This window comes from Grus americana, chromosome 4 (genome assembly GCF_028858705.1).
Source record: "Grus americana isolate bGruAme1 chromosome 4, bGruAme1.mat, whole genome shotgun sequence".
In the NCBI taxonomy this organism is placed as follows: Eukaryota; Metazoa; Chordata; class Aves; order Gruiformes; family Gruidae; genus Grus; species Grus americana.
The window spans coordinates 76920530-76941467 of NC_072855.1; the positions used below are offsets into that span (position 1 = coordinate 76920530).

Here is a 20938-nt window from a genome sequence, read left to right on the forward strand (position 1 = left end):
CTTCTTGAGCGTAGACAGGGCTTCATTCAGCCTTTCTGTGATGAATTATTATAGTTTGGGCAGACCTTCGTATAGTTTCAGAAAGGGCATGTTAATGTCTTGTACCTCTTGAGAGATACACTTTTAAATAAGATGCAGCTGCATTGTATTTTCAGTCCATTCCCTTGCTGCTTTATGAGAAAAGATGACTAACTCATTTACGGCAATACTGAGCAGTAATAACTTTAAATTTATGGGGCACCCAGTGTCTAGATGCCTTAGGGCGCCTGACAGGCTATAACTTAAAATGTAACTTTAAAAAAAGCAGTGTGATTTAACACAATAGAACCAATGGAGAAACAGAAACCCTATTGTGTGATAAATAGAACAGCATCCCACAAACAATATCAAACCCAAACTCTCTGCAGCCTGACCCAGAGGGGTGCCATTGTTTTCTCTGAAATGTCAGAGAGGAGTACACACTTGAGCTAAGAGAAAGCATTTATAGAAGCAGGCTTCGCACATGGTAAAACAGAACCAGCTACAGCTTTAGACTGAGCGGTAGGGTTTGTTGGTCTTGTTAACCAAGGATGAATGCTTCGGAAAGGAAGCAATGTAGTGGCAGATGTCTTTCTATAGCTATTACTTTCTTCGAAAAGCATGCCTTTCAAAGTGCACTTAACCTCTTATCATTAGATTAATCTGTACATATATACGCATACACTTTTCCATTGGTCCTTCATCTCTACTAATTTCAGATAGTTACAGAACTCCTTGCTGACTGTGATCTTCTCTCAAAATCAACTTCTGCCCCAAAGTGCAGGTTTAACAGGCTTGTATCAAGCTTTTGTGTCAGCTCCTCTTCTTGGTAGAAAATAGATCCTGAGAGGGTGCCACATGAGGTCCTTTCCCCCAATTATTTCAGAGTCTCCAGACATCTCTGCTTTGTGAAGCTAAGTATACCTGTAAAGTTTAAATAGAAGGCTTTGTCTGAAAGAGTCAACTTGTTTGAATCATTCTACCATTGCTTGTAAGGAAGAACGTATTTCTTATTTCTGTCTCAATTTTGAAAACATAAAAATAATGAAGGGAATAAAAAGGAAAATTATACTCTTGTCTTTAAATCTTCTAGTGCTTTCAAAACTGAGTAACTTCACTAAGGATGTTAGGCCACACAAAATATTTGTAAAAACATACTTAATCTTTGAAATATATTGGTTTTCTTCATTTTTCTTTTATTGTTTGCTTTTTTTAATGTACATAAGTCATTTTACAGTTGATCCTTATAGACCTTGGCAACAACATCCAAAAATCATTTGAGCCAGAGTTGTATACTTGATGATTGCTGCCTCTTACGTTTTTTTAGTCTCATCTGACATCTTGTATAATATAGATTTGGAAATAAGACTCCTACAGTTAAATAAATTATCCTAGTAAGTATTGTGAAAGACTGTCATGTGTAACTTTTCTTTCTAATAACAGAAGTACTCTGTTCGTAGTTTTATTTGATATTGTAGCTGTATCTGGGGGTGGAGGAGTGGAATTAGGCAGTCTCTAGAGTCTGGCATATACTTTCCAAAACAGCATGTTTCCCAGTCTTGTATCTATCTCATGGCACACCAGTTAAATAATGTTAACAAGAAACACAATGCCCCAAGAAGTGCAGTAGCCAGAAACTTGCACATTATGGCATCAAAAATATTTCTCTTTGTCTGATGGATAGTGAAATTTTAGATAGTTGCAACCTAAAAATAAATGTTTACAAAGATTAATAGATGATATGAGAGGGCACAACTTAATTTTACAGAAGTTGATGCTATTCAGTGGGTGGTCATAAATCAGAACAATTGTTACTGAAATCAATTCTTCAGAATGCTATGACATTTTTTTAAATATTGCCAATACACAATCTCATTTTTTAAGATGACTCTTCTCTGTTTATTTGAAGTTCTGCAAAACTATAGGCTATATGGCTGGATGTGTTGCTTTAGAAACAAAACAAACCCCACAAGCATCCACAAGCATATATGGCACACATCAACAGGCAACTTGCAGCTGTCTCTGATCCTGCGTTTTCAGCTGACTTGACTTTGAATTCTGAACATTTGGGACAGAGTTGCTGAGTACCCATTGGGTCAGATAGAATATAATGAGAATTAGAGTTTTGAAATGGAAGCGTTCAACAGAAAAGTAGCTTTCAAATATTCATCCTGCATGGTTTAATGAAAACCTAATTCCTGACAAATGGTGGTGGTTTGGTTGGTTTTTGTTAGGCTCAGTTCATTCTAAACGTAGATGCATATGGTACCCTGATTATAAGCCATATAAAGCAGCTCATGACCATGGATGTTGGGGAAGCTGGTTCTGTTGAGGCCTGTAGGTGGAAAACTGTCAGATTTGTTTTAAATTTTCATATGCAGGATTGACTTCTCTTTCAGAATACCAAATGTATTTGGATGAAATGAAGTGAAGATTCACAGAATAATTCAAGTCTGTCCTCTAGGCCTGTGTTAAAGGAGTGAGAACTTCCCGTTCTTACAGAGTAAGTTGTTACAGCGTGGAGAAGTAAGTATTTCTTGGGGGAGTATGTTGTCAACTGAGAAAGTGACTTTAGTGGAGGACTAGCAGGTGGGAGACTGAAAACCAAGGAAATCACTAAAGTGTGTTTAGGATAGTTCTTGCCCATTCTTAAGTTAGTAGTTCTCATTTTGGTGTGTGGTCTAAGGAAACATTCTTTGAAGAGTTCATATAACACTTCCAAAAAGGTTTAGAACAATATATAATTTTTATATTTGGATTTTAAATAACCCCCCAATAGTTCGTCAAGAAAAAAAAATCAGTATTCTTAAAACTTACTAGGAGATAGGTTCTTTGCCATGTTGATGGAACTTTCCCAAACCTCTTATTATAATCTTGCAATTTATAGATTGCATAGAATTACAGAAATCTAACATAATTTAAAATTAAAAAAATAATAAAATTACAGAATCACTAAGGAACAGTATAGGAATGTGTTTCAGCTTAGAGTCAAAGCAGAGCTCAATAAAAAATAATTCTACTTCACAGAAGTAGTTACAGGACACAGTCGTCCTTGCAACATTGTGCTGTGCATAGGACTCAAAACCCAAAAGGAAGAGCATTCCGTCTATAGGGCTGAATATCGTATTGCCTCTTATGAGATACACCTCAAATTACATGGTGCACCTATTTCAGCTGTTCTAAATATAACCAAACCCCAGAAAAAAATTCAATTGCCTTCTAAATAATACTCCCACATACTAGACCCTGAAGTCAATGAGAATTTTTTTTTGCATTTCAAATCTCCTGCCTCCACCCCTAATGGTTTGGCCACCTGGGTTTTTGTCTAGTATCTCAGGTCAAATACCATTGATAACTGCGAATTCAACACTTCATAAAAAGGGGGAGTGGGGGTGGGAAATCTGGGTCTGTAAATACTGGTGGCATGTGCTGGTCCTTGAAACGTGTAATCTTTTTGAAATCAAAGTCTACAAGATAGACTGAAGTGGTGCTGATGGTAAGACCAGTGGTGCATTGAGGAGGATTCATGGAAAACCAGTTTTAAATTCTTTGAAGGGGGGTGAGGGGAAGTACTTCGTGGCTAAAAGTTGAGAGTGTTTTCCCAGCAGTAAGGAATAATAGAAATGCCAAAATGAAGCAGGAATGAAGACAAGATGTGAGTAAAGAGGCTGGAAGGGGGTCAGAAGAAAAAGTAGTAGGTATGCAGGCTGCCGTGCAAGAAGGTAATACTTGAACATGGGATCTTGTCTAAGATGATTAAAGGTATGTAAGTATTGCCTCTTAGGTGGACCCAGGAATTAGGCCTAGTTCCCCGACTAAGGTAGATCTATTTGTGTTCCCATTTCCTGTAGGCCTTAGAGCAAACTGTTCTCTTCCGTAACCAGGTTTCCTAACCAGGGGAATTAAACTGCTCCATCTCACAGCTCAGGAAGAAACCAACAAGGAGGTAGTGTGGATAACCAGGGGGTTTAGGCCCTCCACTGGTGGTTCAGACACAGCTAAACAGAATACTGAAAGGTAGAAGGTAGTGGACATTTATGCTGTTGAAAAGAGGGTAACTCAAGTGCTGTTTTTTCTGAGAATGGAAGGAAGACAGTGAAGCCAAAGAGCATAATAATTATGTGAAAGATGACCTGAGGCGAGTCTCTGAGCAAAGGACAGGACAGATTTTGAAAATGTGCTTAGAGTGCCAAAATGAATTTTCCATAGCTGGCAGTTCTGAGAAATATCTTCTGTGTATGTAGCCATTCTCCAAGGATTTAAAAACATTCTGTGTAGCAGCTTTATGGTACCGTAGGTAGTGGCATGCTAAAGATTCATGGAGAAGTGATAATATGAATATCCAGCACCACGTGGCAGACATAAAAGGTAGAGGTCAATAATGAGAGTTGTCGTCCATCTGCTATAATAATATTAATAAACCACTGTAAGTTCATAGTACAGTAGTCAGCTGTCTTCCTGCTACAGGAAAACCCAACATGGTGTTCCAGCTTCCATGTCCTGTTCAGGAATGGTGGAAAAAATACTTCACAGTATTAAAGCTCTTTCAAGGTTTTATAAAGAATTTATTGTGTGGTTGGACTGCCAAATATGACAAGTTAAATGATAGGCAGAGAGTAGGTACTGAAAGGGAGCCTAATTTCTATGTTTTTTCAACAAATAAAAATAGTTGCACAGAGTAGGAATCAGCTTGGTGGCAAAGCTGGTGTTACATGAAGATTCCTCTCAAGGTTAGGTTGCAAGTAGGAGAGGAAGCAGGTAAGTTTAAGGCTTATTGCTCCCAGAAGGAGCATATGATCAACTCCAGGCAAGGCCTAATGGGAAATGGGGCCTGAGAAGGTATGACCTTTATGCAATGGGGCATGTATCTGAATGGTTAGGACTGAAGGAACTAGCTCATTAGGGAGAAGCTGGATCTGGAAAGTCACTTTCCATTAATGAAGGGGGGGGGGGGGAAGGTGAGCTGATCCTGAAGGGGCAGACAGGAAAAACAGGGTGGGTGAGATCAGTTTAGGAAGTCACTCTTGAGCTGAAATCAGATATCAATGAGCTGAGGAAGACACTTGCAGAATGTGTAAGGATGTGGCCCAGGAGTTCATTTGCTACTGCATAAAGTGATTGTTGGCTCCTGTCACTGAAGAAAATAATGGAGATGGCTTACACTAAATGCTTTAAAGTAAGTATTCTGGAGTTTTGTGCTCTGATTTCTGAATTTCCAAGATTCCCTAAGTTCACGTTTTTCCTGGGTTCTTTTTTTGTATCAGAGCATAACATGTGAGTGTATCAGAGGTCACTCCATAGCAGTGTCCAACAGCAGGTGTTGAGGAGAAATTATATGACTGGGTCAGGTGTGCAGGGTGTTGCCCCTGGCTACTTGTCTAGCCTCCAAGTATGAGACATGGAGGCTTTCTTAGCTAGACACAGCTTCTATAAATGTAATAACCCTCAACAGGCTTTTCTCACATCAGCCTGTTGAATAGCCCTTTGAACCTGAGTACACCACCAGAGCTATGAAGGCTGGAGAGTTTATACTTTTTTCCAGGTAAAGCTGACTGACTGACACCAACAAGCATCAATGTCAAATCAGAAAAGGTAGAAAGCTGGGGCCTGAGGTCCGTGTTGGATACCGGAAAGCTACCTCAATTTTTTTCTCTACATACTGATACTTTATGTATCAGTCTGCTGTCACATTGTGCATCTCAATTTAAACTCAATCACAGGAAACAGGACTAGAAAAGAGCTCAGGAAATCATCTGGTGTAGGGCTATGTCAAGCACTGGCTGTGCCTGTGTCACTTCGTATGCTTGCCTAGCCTATTTTCAAGGACCCCTGTTGATGAAAGCCTGGTGACCTTGCTAGGCAGTCTGTACAAGTACTTTACTCATTTGGAAAGTATTTTCAATGTCAAAATTCTGACTTGCCTCCATCTGTTTAGTCATTCTCCTCATGTCCATAGTGATCACTAAAAGAATTTTTTTTTAGTTTTCTTTAAAGTAGTTTTAATGTATTTGAAGCCTATTAATTCATATCCAGAAGTTTTCTGTTCTTTGACTAAGCACTTGAATGTCTTAAATCTTTCTTCTGAGGCCATATCTACTAGAATTTTGATCGATGTCTATGGTTATCATTGGTAACTTTGTTCAAGTCCAGCTTAAGACCCACTATTGCTTTCAGTACTTCTGAAGAGTTGTTACCTATGCAACTGTAGTCTCTATCCCTTTTTCTTCTGTTTCGTAGCTGAGATCTTTCCACTATTGAACTGCAACCTGTTTTATCAGATCACACCTTGAATTTGTCAAGATAAAAATGTAAATACTACAGGGCTCAAGGCAGAGCCTGCTATTCTAAAAGTGACTGCTACTCAGTATTTTTAACCATTTTCTGCTAGCTCTTCAGACTTCTTTCCTGTGTTGCTTAAGTGAAGTTGTTATGTGAGATAGCAGCAAAAGTCTACTACGCTCAAATTATATTGTGCTACTTTTAGGTCCATATGATGTGGATTAATTAAGTGGTCATTACTTATTCAGGTCTCATAGTGATGTATTTACTAGCTTAATCTGGTACTTACTTAAAATTTTGTCTTAATTTTTTAAACCCTAGTTTAGAAACCTCTGGGAAGAAATAGGAGTGAACACTTAATATGCAACCAGTTTGGGAATGGAAATTCGCACACACGTATGTATTTTAGTATTTTCAAAAGAAGAGGAGAAAATTCTTAATTCTGAAATCCTAGAGCTAACTTCCAGTACTTCAGATATCTGAGAAACTTTGACAGTAATTACTCTGTACTTGTGAGCCAAGAAAGAGACAAAAGTTAAAAACTAATCTTACCATTTACTGCTTTGCATGACCTTGAGTACTACAACCCAAGAAGTCTGTATTGGTTTACAGAAAACCCAAAAAAGCCAACTGTGCATTGATTAGAAGAGATATTTGGTGGGGAAATAATTTTTTAGGTTGGAATGTTTACTGAATTCAAAAAGCTCTGAAAGAATCAGTGTAGAAAAAAACAACAAGCCACAAAAAAAGAAGGCAGTCCTTAAAAATAGCTCTGAAAGGAATTTTCCTCAGCAAATCAAAGTACATTAGGGAAAGAATAATTTAAGTTTTTCGGATCACCAGAAAATACAGACAAAACAAACACTGCTAGAACTGGAAAAAAAAAAACCCTGAGACAGAGTAGATGGGGCTTATTGTCATATTTACAAAAGGCACATTTAATTGTTTAGGAAAGTAGATTTGTCTTAGATCTAAGAGATTGCGTTTTTAGTTGGTAGTATAACACATGGTTTAAGTTGACTCCATGTCAACACAATTCGTTCCAGGTACTTAGAGTCACTGTGCCTAGTGATTACTAGTAGCAAGGGTGCCATGGTCCCCAAAGCAGGGCAGAGTTTAAAAGCATAGCAGGTCCTACGAAGCTCTGCTAGTTAATTTGCTGCTTCTGTTTCTAAATCTTTCATTTGAGACTATTAGGCTTCTTGGATTTGTTTTCAGAAACAATAGAAGAGTCATTGTGTCTGTGCTGGCATGTTACGGGGACGAAAGCAATATGGTTTCATGTTTAGCTTGTCAGCATTGTATACCATAGTTGTTACTACGGGCTTTAAAGAAGGAAAGTATTTTCCCCATATATATTAGTTGGTTTCTTTGGGGAATGGAGTAGTAAAAAATTTAGGCTGAACTCTGTACAACTCAGAAAAGAACAAAAAGCCCTGAGAGGTCTGTATGCTATTCCTCTTCCTATCTTCCACTCAGATTCTGTCATTAGACTAGCTGTAACCTTTGCTTCCTGAAAACCTCAATGCAAAATGAGAAAGCACAAAATGTTTTTTCCATCCTGGTTCAGATATTGCAGTGTAGAAGGTCTGGGAAGTCAATGAAAAAAGACCAATGATACCATACAAAGTTAATGACCAGGTACCTAGTCAGAGAAATGGGCTTGGCAAATTCCAGGGAAATATCTGACTGAAACCTTTGTGTACTCTGTCAAACCTAAAGGTTATTTGCACACTGGAAATGTGCAGATATAGGTGAACAAAGAGGAAATAATCTGACAGTATTGTAAGTGTCCTGCAAATGGGGTACAATCCAGGTAAGGCAAAGATTGTTTTTAAAGTGCTGCACCTGATCTTACCAGGCTAAGAGGAAGTGGATAGGGTTGGAAAAGAGATGTAGATCCAGGAATGAAGTTTTCAAAACAGTAGCTGCAAACTTGATTCATCTGCAGTGCAGAAATGTTTTGTGGACCAGTGAATGTACAAACTGGGAAGGGGGAGCCATCATCATGAACAACACTCTTTCTCAAATCTATCAGCTGCCAGAATCAAATTCTGGTATTGCTATGGATGCTGCAGAAGCTAATATTCTACTACTTAAGGATGCAAGAAACTCTTAAAAGGATAAAATCCCTCATTTGCCTCTCTGATTTCAGTCCAACAGCCTGAGGGGCAGGAGGAGGGAGGAAAGAAATATGATGTCCCCGAAAACCTTTAGGGATGATACTATACCATCTAAACAAGGGATTAGCTATGAAAAGCCATCCTTTCTTCTGGAGAACACAATTTCCTTCTAAGCTGCTGGATACTTCAGTGGCTGGCGTGTTTACTTCTGGAATCTTGAAGACCGTTGTTGTCTTAAATCTTTTTGTTTCTTAGAATGTGACATTATAACTTATTAAGTATGACCCTTAATTAACTGTTCCTCGGGTGGAGGGAGTATCGTACCATGCTTCTGGTATGATGTTGCAACAAGTATTGTAACTCCAGACAAGCAACTCTTGTAATTATTTTGTTTGTCACCACACGTGGATTCCTGCCATGGAATTTCTTTTGGGATGCAGCAGCTTCCATGACTACGTAAGAGCTTTCTTCTGAAAATACCTCTTTCTGTTTCCAAGGAAGTTATGTAAATAGTTCCCCGACACCATTAGGCTTCAAATCTGAAGGCTGCTGGATGCCCTTGTGTTTCTGCTTAGTGTTCCATGTAGTTATAAACAAGCAACTATGGATCAACATAAACAGTGCGTCAACATGTTCAGTTTCTCTGTGCTAGACTGCAAATGAGTTACAGCTCAATGTTTGTTCTTTGAGGAGGGGTGAGATTTTTCAACTCCTTGGCATTGTGCAAGCTGTGGATATGCCCAAGGACAGGCCATAGAAAGCTCTATAGCTCCATATTAACCTAAGCATAACTACCTCAGTGTATGACCAAATAATTAAGAAAGTAAAAAGCAGAACTACAGGCAAACGACTTCAAACTGATTTAACAGAGGATGCCCTTCATACATCTTGCTTGCAAGATAACATGTGTATGACCTACTATATAAATATTAGATACCTTTATTTAAGAAGGGATTAAGAATATCAAACTTAACACAGAGAAATGCCAATTCTTTTAAGTTTACAACAGTTCAAATTGTACATATGCCTCAATTTTCTTTGTTACTTGTGCTTCCTTATTCTTCATCTACTGTGTTGTTTGGTTATGGTTACCACCAAAATGTGGTCTTTATTTAATGCATTACTACAGAATAAATTATTGTACTTGAGGTATATTCCTCAGATTTTTTGATCCCAAACAATTCATCCGACTGGTTCAGTTGAAATGAATGCTAAAACTATCAAAGCATTCTTTTTAAAAGAATTAGGCCAATAAAAATGGAACCCAGCTGTCCCTATGTATTTCTTTCCATCTTTTTTGCTATTTTGTAAATAGCAACTGAGGTATGTGCAGTGAGTTAAGAATGCAAAACAAAAGTGGTGAGGTTACCTTAACAACACTAGGATACAAAACATTACAATTGTGTACATGAAATAATTAAAACTGTAATGAAGCAGATAAAGCAGAAACCCTGCAAATTACAGTAGCAACTGGGAAAGCATGATGAAACTTACCTCTAAGGCTTTTCCAAAAGCCCTATGCTGGCATGGTGCAAGCAATTTTAAGCTTAAAGGGGGAATCAAAAACCCAAGCAAAACACCCACACCACCTGGGAAAAAAAGAAAACAACCTCTATGTTTGAGGCTTGTTCAGTGACTGGTGTCAAGTTTGAAAAGTCCTTTATTCTACCTTTAAACCCCCTAGTTGTGTTAATGGAAATGTATTTTATGTATCTTAAACAGTGAATATACTCATGTACATGCCAGTGTGCTTTTATGATTAGAATCAAGTGCATTATTTGCAATAGAACTGAAAACATGAATGTTGTCCACTGTTGCATTTCCTTACAAACTCAATGTTCCCTCAGGAAGAGGAAAGGACTCACTGAGATTTCACACATCTGGGTTGTTTTAAGATTTCATAATGAAACAGTAATATTTTTCACATAATTTCATATAATTTTTTTACTGTCATTTCAACAGTGGTTTTTTTAAATACTCTGGTTTAATTCCAGTTTGTAACACAAGGTAAAACCTGTGTGTTTTTCATATTCAGAATCTGCTCCACACTGGATCTTCTTTACAGTCCATTTTCCAGGGGGTGGGGGGGTGGAATTAGATGATCTTTAAGGTTCCTTCCAACCCAAACCATTCTATGACTTTGGCAAAAGAGAAAATGGATATTTGGAGTCTTGTAGGACCCTATTGAGTATATCTATTCTTAATTATAGGAACTAGTAACTTGTGCATGATCTAAGCTACTTTTGTCTTATTTTTGGAACATCTACTGCTGTTTAGCCTGGCTGTGGTAGACCAGCTCCATTGAATAATGACAGTGTTGTCATTAATCTGGGCTAAGGACTGTCAGACAACTAATTTGTGTTTTCTCTGGGTGGCTGTGGTTTCTGCATGTGATCTTTTGTCCAAGTTGTGCACACAACCCAGTTTCACAGACATTGTTTTAGAACATCAGTGTCACCCATCAGTTCAGTTAAGCCACCTAGACAGCATGTTGGCAATGAATTGTTTCTGTGAGCACACACAAACATTCCTGGATTATTTGTCACCCTCCCCTCAATTGCACCTGGTTTAGTGCAAGTGCCAAGAAAGAATACTTGAAAACAGAGTAAAGACAATTACCTGGGCAGGTGTTTTTGTTGCTTAGGAGTGAGGAACTTGAAGAAGGCAACCCAGTAAGTGTCGGGAAGGGTAATGATTTAACTGTACAGGATAGAAACTACTTGCTGAAATATTTAGTGCAGAGATACCTTTTGTTTGGAAGTGGCCTTCTGAGAAGAAATCAATGGGTCAATGTGGATCATAATACAAAGACTAAAAACCTGTTGGTAAGAGTGCTTTTGGAAGGTGCACACCAAGGCATACATCTCAGTCTCTGGGAAAATGGGCTGGAAATGGGCTGGCAAAAGTTTTTCCCATACTTTTTGAACAGAGTCCCTACTACAAAAGTAGAAAGCTATGCACCTTTTCTGTGCTATCTGGTGGCTGGTTGTGTGTGTGGAAGAGAGCCCTGGAAGTGTTGCTTTGTGCCTGCGTACCAGGGCTTTATGGCTCACAAGTCTGAGACTTGGTCAGAACTGAGTTCTGTCAGTGGAGTTGTGTCACATAGTTGACTTCTTCATGCTCCAAAGTTGCTGCCAGCTATGCCAGCAAACCCTGGTGTATCTGCAGCGATCGTAACAGAAGTGTGTATTCACTGGCTATATGTACCTATGCTATGTATGTACCAAATACAAAACAAAGTTATGTTGAAACTTACGGGGCTCCACTCTTGCCCTTGACTAGCAATCAGCATACATTCAGCATGATGTGATGTCCTTCATCTTTGTTCTGTCCGATTTGATTCATCTGGACCTTTGAGACCTCACCCTCCTTGCCACTGCAGATAGGACAAAATAGAATAGACCTGTAACGTACATACCTGCTTAATTAGCATTTGTCAGCTTTATGCTCAACAAGGCTGACTTCATTCCTCACAAAGGACAAATACCAACACCAAAAGCGCACGAAGCCCATTTATAAGACCTTATGGTCAATGGCTGATTAAATTAAAAATAATAAAATGCTGGTACAGGTGGCCAGACAGTTGTGAACATCCAGTTAATGTCACAACACCCATTACACTACAAAAGGAGAGACTGGCGTGCATTTTGTCCAATGCTATAGCATCTTTTTTGCTTAAACTGAGACACATGTAACTGCATCTCATGTTGGAATAATAATGGATGAAATAATTATGAATGAAAAGAATTAGTCTTATGTACTTCAAGAGCTTAAAAACATGTAAATGCATTGCAAATTATGCTGTACTATTTCTTTTGTATTATGTTAAATGTAATCTTTTCAGGTTCAAAATGAAGCACCCCTGAATTCTTTTTTCTTTTTGAAGAGAAAAATACTCAGGCCTTCATAAAATGGAAAATTATTTTAAAATATTCATAGACCTTGGTTAAAGGTCAGAGACAGGACAAATGATGCCAACATCTTGATCTGATGTATGTTAAGACAAATTGGTCTCCATTCAAGAAAGTATTCTAGTCTACAAAAATATTAAGTACGTTCAATTATGCATATGGAAGCTTTGGAGCTGGATCTTAATTCAAAGAATAGTTAAATTTTCCTCTTACTCTTAGAACTGAAGCAGTTGGCTGAGGCAACTTAATTCTTCCCAGCTCAATCTATTTTTTTGAGGTGTTAGAATTGTGTTTGGGTTCCTTTAGCATTGCTAGATTTCTGGCATTCCGTGTGAGTTCCCTCAAAACCAATCCCCAAAACTGAAGAATTATGTGTTTTCAAAAATCTGGATTCACCCATTCCTGCAATACGAAAATAATGATAAATCTGAGTGACATCTGAGAAAACATAGTGCTCTTGGAAAGTGTTATGTAGCATCGTAGTGTGTTTGGGTATTTTCTGGCGAGAGTACTCCTGTTCTTTTCAGGCAGCCGTACCTGTAAATACCAGCAGATCCATATTTCAGCATGGCTGTGAGAGGTCCCGGTTCTTAAAAAAACCCAAAACACTGGATTTTCTGTGACAGGGTGAAGCCCATCTACCTCTGCTGGGCTTCACGATCAACTCCATCGCTTGGATGTGAGTCCCAGTGCTGCCCGCTCACCTCCCTCCTCTCACACCTGCCTTCAGGTTACACCGCTGCAGAAACCTGAGTGAGAAGCCAACCAGCTGATGAAGGCCGATTGTTAGAACGGTGCTGAACCACAAGGCCGTGACTGGGCGAAGAAGAGCCGTTTGCTCTGGAAATGAAAGCCAACCTGCGGGTGAGAACAGAGCGCGCTGCTTCTGCGTTAGCCCACGCCAGCGCTGTGTCCCGCTCCGGAGTGTGTCGTTGGGACCAGGCCTCAGAAGTCGGGGGTGTTTCAAACCCAAAGGCCTCATATTTCCTGTCACGACATTCGCACGACGCGATGGACTAAACCCGCGCGCAGCTGCCGCGCGCCCCTCGACGGCGCGAGGCCCCCGAGCGCGGGCAGCCGGGTCTTGCCCCGCCGGGCGCGCGCGCCCCCTGCAGCCGCCCCGCCCCGTCCCGTCCCGCCGCGGCCCCGCTGCCCAGTCGCGGCGGGGGCCTCGCCGGCGGCCTGGCTCCTCCCCTCTTCCTCAGGAGCCGGGAAAGCCCCGCAACCAGCCCCTCTTCCTGCCCCCTCCCCCGGTCTCTCCGTTTCTCTCTCTCTCCCGGTGGGATGGAAGTCCCCGGTAATCCTCCTCCCCGGTAGCAGGCGGCGGCCCGAGTCGGTGCAAAATGTTGGGCATGTACGTGCCGGATAGGTTTGCCCTGAAGTCGTCAAAAGTGCAGGACGGGATGGGGCTCTACACGGCCCGCAGAGTCAAAAAGGTGGGTGATGGCCGAACGAGCGGGGTAACGGCCTGGCCCGGCCCGGCGGGGAGCCGCTGCCACGTATCACAGGAGAACGGGGCGGCTCCTCCGCCCCTCACCGCCGCCGGCCGGGCTGCCGCGCTCGAACTTCACCTCAGTCTTGCTTTGTCGGCGCTGCCTCCACTTCCGTCCGCCCGGGCTCCCTCTCCTCAGGGGAGGCACCGCCCGCCCCCCCCTCCCCCCGATAAAAGGGAGCCTCCCGGTTCCCGGGGCGCTGCCGGTTGGGGCGGGGAAGGGGCACGGGGGCCTGCCGGGCCGCCGACTACTATGCGGGGTCGGCGGAGGGTTTTCTCTGTGGGATTTTGGTTTTCCCTGTTTCTTTTAACTTTGTGTTTCTGGCACTGTTCTGAGGGCAGAGCTCCTCGGGACAGAACAGCCGCCTTGATTATCGCCTGGCTTCAGAGCGCGGTGCGCCTCTGAGGTGGAGGTACCCGCTCGTCGGTCGCAGGCTCCTGTCGTCCCCGCTGCTCTTAGAGCTCGATGCGATGGATGATTTAATTCACCGTTTCGGGATGATAAAGCCGGGCCTGTGAAAGATACGATTTAGCTGAACTGCAGGTCTCATACCCCGACCAGGTCATGTCTCTTGACAGCTTGTAACTGAATTGGAACTTTCTTGGTTATTTGAAATCCCAATTATAACTATCCAGGTGGCTTGTTTGAACAGATAAAGGCATACCTGAAGTTATGAACTCTGCATTAGTGTACACTTCTACGTATTTTGTATGTTTTGCTTTGCATTTTTGTCCTGGTTTTGGATCCGAGCAGGTTGAGAGGGCTGCCTAATTTTTCGGTGTTTTCATCAACAAGGCTTAGACACCGTGGAGTAGGGGTCTCCCATTTTTAAGGTGTCCCTGAGTGTTAATGGGGGATGGAATGGGAACAACTTCATATCGCTTGGCTTAAATTTTGTCCTTTGAAGTTCTGAACTTTCGTTTGAAAACTTTGGGAGTTCACACAGCAAGGAAGGATGTACAATACTAGCATATATTAATCCTTGGACTCTGAAATGAAGTGAGCTCTAGGGTGAAGCTCATGGAAATCATCATCTACACGTCAATATAAATTCTGAATGTCAGTTCAGAGTCAGCCCCCTTCCTTTACACTGTTGTCATTTGAACCATCAGAGCTGCGTGCTAGGAAAAATAGAGCATTTCCTTGCCTGAATTACTTCACGTTGCTTTTGAACTCTCTTTATACAGGCAAAGTGTATGCTGTCAGAGCTCTGCTTGCTCAGCTCTGCCAGTGTGAGCACATCATACAGGGCATCTTAGCAAAACTGAAATGTTGCAAATGTGACATGTATGTGGAACGCAGAAGGTAAAGGTAGAGGTAATTGTAGTAAGATTTATTTGTATTGGGAGTGTCTGGTGATAGTGTTTGTTACAGGCTTGTCCTCTGTTTGGCAGTGAATCTTCTGTGCTGGTAGCACACATGGTTGTGGTATGCAAAGCCCTGATCAGAAGTATGTGTCTGACAGGAAGACTTTGCTTTTTGATAGGCCGAGGAACCAGCTCTTGAGTTGTTCTGTGGGCAGTGGTTGAAACAGGTATTCCTAAAAATGATTGGAGACCTAAGCACTGTGTGTTGCTACAGCTGTTCAGACAAGGGTGGATGTGTAAATAAGAGATGATATGTTGGATGTAGCCACAATGTGTGTTATTCTTTTCTATGGAAAGAAAAATCACATCTGAGGTGTTCTCCTGTCCAGTAAAGAGGCAGCAGTACTACACTTAATGGCTACAATACAGAGTAGCTAATAGCTGTTAAATTAATACCTTGGAGCTTTGGGCGTGGGAGGAGGTGTTGAATATGACGCTTAATTGTGAAGAGCTTATATTCCTGAGTAGCAAATACTGCATCATATTCTCTCTATTGCTGTCACCCAACTGCAGTTGTCTTAACTGAAAGTAAAACACATTTCAGATGATTTCTAATCAGAAATTGCAGTACCAGCTTTCCAAGTGCTAAGTAATCATGAAGCAGGCCTCTGAAAATTCTACTATTAGCAAAGTTTTGGTAATAATACATTTTGAATTGCTGTTTTCTGCCATCTGCCTTTGTGCCTTCAGGCTGTGCTTTCAAGCTTTTTTCTGTAATCATAAAAGGTGGTAACTTCTGTTACCTTAACAAAAACTGTGATTCTCTCGTAATTTCTTGTCTTGAACAGCTGGCCTTTGGTTACAGCACCAGTATTTTAAGGCCCTTGGTATAATCATCAGGGAGCCACTACATTTCTTAGTGTTTTGCTGCGACTGAAAGATTAGTCACTTCTGCTCTCTTGAAAGCAACTGTTGAAAATAGCTTTTTCAACATTTGAATGATGTGCCTTTCATATAATTTCTGTGGTTGACTTTAGACTGTGTTGTATGCCTCACTTCTATTGATCAAAGAGGAAGCTGAAGTCTTTGTATATTTTTGATCAATATATATTGGCATATGACAGCATATTTATTAACTAATACTAATAAATATATTCCTTATAATAATAAGAAAATGCTCTGAAATGCTAAATGAATAATTACACTTATCCCCATGGACCTTTGTGTTCCAAGACATCAGGTTTTGCTGCCTCTAATTTCTGCTTTCTCTGCACATTTGAGAAGCTATAAAAAGTGCTTAGAAGTCTGAATCACCTACTGTTCATGTTACATTTACTTTACATTTAGAGGTGGACCTCTTGCCTTTTGCTATTGTTTTTAGCTTCTAGAAGGTCTTAAACATATTGCAGTAGAGGTTTATTGGTTTGGAGTAGCTGAGGTAGGAATGATGTATAGTGTTTCTTGTTTTGAGTCAGTATGCAGTATTAAATTGTTGCTGTGCTTTGTCCCAGAGGTGATGGGTAAAATTAACCCTGTAGGTGCTTTATATATATATCTAGGGATCCTTTGGATTGCAAGGATGAAAGTATTACTGAGGTGAGGGTTGTGGGAACCTCCAAAGTAGTTAAGGAGGAAATGAATCTTTTTATGTCCTCTTCAAAAGTGTTATTGTGCCACTAAAGTGAGTATGGGAAACTATTTTTTTTCATGTTCCTTATTAATTCTATCTTAAAATAATTTCCATATGAAATTTATGGAGGGTGTGTTTTCTTTTTATAGAACTAATCTAGATTATAGTCCAATAAGCTTCTTTTCATCTTGATAATTGCTGTGAGTAATGAGAGATTCTGCAGATACAGTTATGCCCTCTCTTAGAACTCAGCCATTGTAGTGAGTTGCTTTCCTTGTTGCACCAAAACTACTTGTTGCTTTCCAAGTGAATGGGAGAAGCTAGTTCAGCCTGGCAGGAAGTGTCTGCTCCGGAAAGGGCCTACCTTATCTGTACTGAGCTAGGTAGGACCATACATTTCCAGAGCAGATTTTCTCTGCCACCATCTTGACTCTTCTTCCTCCTCAATCTAAGCAAGTTGCCTCCCATGTAATATCTGCATGGCCCCTATGAGACAGCAGTATGTTTGCAGGGGTGGCACCCAGCACAAGCTGAGAACATTGATGGCTGTTCACAGAACTGTATTGACCTATTTTCACCTTCATTGCTGATGAAGGAAATTTCAGTTTGAGTATTAAATCCCAGGATTTGTAAATTTGGCAGGGCAGGAACCCAGACCTCATTTGATTAGCAAAATGATGAAGGGTGGTATGGAGATCAGTGAGAAGAAAAGAAGATTAAGCCCCATAGTGCCAGTTTTTGTTATCACTGCCCATATTTGTATCTTGGTTACTGCTCTGGGCTTCAGTTGTTTTCTGCTGTTCTTGTATTTTTACTTTCTGCTTTGCACTTCTTTCTAATGAAATCTTCATTGTGCACATTTTAAAATACCGCTCCTCAATTCTGTTGTCTTGTTATGCAATGCCAATTTTCTTTTCCTTTGTTTATTACCTCTTCAGGTTTAATTTGAAACACCAGGATTTTTTTATTTGGTTGGTTGTTTCTAGGAGGAATGATCCTGGAAGTTTTCCATTCTACTTCTTACTCTGCACTCTACCTGTAGACAGTCTGTAAAAACTAAGAGGGAGAACATGTAGCAGACTGTTTCTGGGATCATGGAATGTGCCTAGGGGAAGGGACATGTGGACAAGATAGATACTTTTATTTCCCAAAATACTGTTAGTTTGAAAGAAACACCAAAGTTGCTTTTCATTATACCCAAAACTTTTAGAAGAACATATCAATGGATTCTTTCACAGCATGTGTTAGACTAGCAGGTGGTGTAACATTTTAATTTTGTTTATGAAGACTTGAATTTATTCATACACACTTGCATACTCCCAATATTTTTAAACGAATCTCTCTGTATGTTCAAAACCTCAGTTATTCAATGTTTTGATTTGTGGCACTTCAAAAAGTAGTGTTGCAAATAATCTTGCAAATAAATCTAATGTAAACTTTGTGCTTGCCAAATACGTTGTGGTTGGATGTCTATTGCAAGGTGCTTCCTGAAAATCTTATAAGAAATATAAGACGTTTGACTTGTAAATTTCAGCCTTATTGCAAATAAAGAAAAATGGTGTTTCCCAAAGAGGAAATAAGCATGCAAAGGTGTAAAGCATGGTTTTGAGAGATTCTCTAAGCTATGAAAAGAATGGGAATGAGCTTGAAGTTGAACCCTCGAGGATGTGCACCTTCTTGGCTTATAGTAGGATGACAAGGAAAACTGTCCTTTTCTATTTGAAGCTAAAAATGATACCTCTGCTGGAGTTTGGTAATTCACTTGTCTTTCCCCCCCCCGCACTGATTCTTTTTCTTTATTAATTATTCCTTAGGGTGAAAAATTTGGCCCCTTTGCAGGGGAGAAGCGAATGCCGCAGGAACTGGATGAGAACACAGACTGCAGGCTCATGTGGGAAGTGAGTAGTCTAGAGTAACATCATCACATCAAGCAAAAAATGTACTCAAAACAGTAACAAATCCTCCCCCTCCAGTGTAAAGATACTGTAGTAACATTTTGTAGTTATTGATGCTTTTAAAATACGCTTTTTGGGCAGCAGGGGATTGACTTCTTTAAAAAGATAAAGAAATAGCAAATGATAGATTTTTATGTTTCAAGTTGATATATTTCACACTTCATTGATTAGAAACTAACTACATTGTGAAAAATTACTGAAAAATGTGAAAATAAAAATTTAAAGTAATTTGAATATGGGAAGATGATTGTAAGTTACTGAGTGATTTATGCTGATCAACAGGTGTCGGCTCATAGCTTCCTCCAACTGTAATATAAAACATTTCCTGCTGTGACACTTGTGCTGGAATTTGAAAATTATATGATAAATGAAGTTTTTAAATTTTAGCAACTTTGTAATGCAATGTATAGTTGTGAGATCTTTAGCAAAATAAAAACCTGGTGCTGTGGGCAGATGAAGGCATAATGAGTTTTAGGGCTCTTTTAAACTTTTTTATACATACTAGGCAGCAACAGTAGTTTATACACTAGATCTTTTAACTAAGTCTTTAAGCCATCCTAGTTCCTGTCACAGCTGTGTTTGCCTGTAGCAAAAATCTGTCTGAGTTTACCAGTTGAGGAGTTTACACTAACTGAAAAATACTTGCAGTAACAACATTTCCAACTTGTTATAAACACTTGCTTTTCAGTGCTTCTGTCTTTGTAATCTTTCTTTTCTGCTGTAGTTCTTGAAGCAGAATTCCTTTCCTTTTTTTTTCCTTTTTCCCCCAGCCAAGCAATTTTTAACGAATGCTTATTTAGTCTTGTTTTACACTGAGAAGGGGACTAATTTCCTACTTTTTCACCTTTCTATGGTTAGAGGTGGTAGGATGACTTACTTTTATGTTGTGTGGCACTGTACAAAAAAAGCTTGTTTGACATCCGGCTTAAAGCACTATCTGTACATTTATTACAAAATAAATGTTTGTTTGAAAAAACCTCTAGCATTAGCATCGCTTAGCGGCTTATAAAGAGAGCGTAGTGTTGATATGGTCTTAGCAGAGCTATAAATATATTCTACGCACTGGAACAACGAGTGAGAGAATGCTAAAAGCCCATCTCATTAAACCCAAACTCAATATAAATACAGTGAGTGGCAAAATATTCCTAGATGAGTGTTAACTCAAGTTTCTGAATCCCTGTGCCTTTGTTTTCCCTCTTCCCCTTTCCTTTTTTTCTTTTTTAATCTGTGCATGTGCCCAAAATATCCTTTCCCAGAGAGAAGGTGTGGACAATTCGTTCCCCTCTCTCCTTTGGTTACTTACTTGGAGCGGAGCAACTGGTTTCATCTTCTTTGTTCTCAGCTGAAAACAAAACAACACAATGTGCTTTTATTACAGATGTTTGCTGAATACACTACTTGTTAATGTGTCCTGGCTCACTTGCCTTTTCACGATATTTCTGCAGGTTATTTTAAATCAATAAAACACTTGTGGTAGAACAAGGTTTTCAGAGGGTATGGAGGGTGGATTATAGCAATGAGAAGGTCTTTAAGTGTGTTGGCAAGCCATATGATTTTCCAGATGCCTCATTGCTGATGATTACATGAGATTTATCTGTTTCTGTAAAACAGAAAATAAAAGGCAAATACATGTATTTACTGATGACACTAATATGACCCCATTGACAGCAAATCAGAAAATGATTTTTTATGAGCTGTTGTAAAACCATTTCATAATATCTTATTGTAACCTAGTTTTGAGAGCCTTGAAAAGATTCCTGCATACCAAATTTTATGACTTCCTGAATGTTCGAACCAAAGTTGTTCATGTTTACTGAAGTTGATCTGAACGTGAGCTTTATAATATAATTTAAATCATGCTGAGAGTAGTCTTAAGTTGAAAATAGAGACCAGGAATGCAGAAAGAAAGAAGTTGAACAGTCCAAGTAGATTGTTATTCCAGATACTGTGGGAGGCAGTCACAGCAACTGGCCAAGTTTGTGTGTAGTCAACTGTAACAAAGATATTCAAAATAATTAGTCTGAAGACTGTTGGATGAAGACACACTAAAGCCTGACCTCACAGTCTGATGGCAGTCAAAAAAATGCGTTTTCAGTGAGAACAACTTTAGAAAGAAGGCTAAGTAGTGGAGGCTTTTTATTAAGTCAAGTAAAATTGAACGTGAGTGCAACATTTCTTTTCTTGGTATGAGATGCCCGGGATCTGAGCTTCAATTTTATGGA

At 39.9% G+C, this 20938-nt stretch overlaps 1 protein-coding gene and 1 long non-coding RNA gene across 3 annotated transcripts in view; one reads left to right on the forward strand and one right to left on the reverse strand.

Moving 5' to 3' along the window:
* Window positions 1-714: 714 nt before the first annotated feature.
* LOC129205732 (uncharacterized) lies at window positions 715-13368 on the reverse strand. The gene is made up of 3 exons (XR_008576841.1): window positions 12869-13368; window positions 11677-11796; window positions 715-942 (listed from the first exon to the last, which is right to left on the reverse strand). It is a non-coding gene; the product is annotated as an uncharacterized LOC129205732 (long non-coding RNA).
* A 179-nt stretch (window positions 13369-13547) lies between these two features.
* Window positions 13548-20938, forward strand: part of PRDM5 (PR/SET domain 5) — a 79735-nt gene continuing 72344 nt past the window's right edge. For both annotated transcript variants that reach the window (XM_054823823.1, XM_054823824.1), the window contains exons 1-2: window positions 13548-13767; window positions 18576-18659. In XM_054823823.1, the coding sequence (XP_054679798.1) occupies window positions 13675-13767; window positions 18576-18659 (177 nt within the window). In that variant the 5' untranslated portion in view covers window positions 13548-13674. The remainder of the gene's footprint in view (window positions 13768-18575; window positions 18660-20938) is intronic.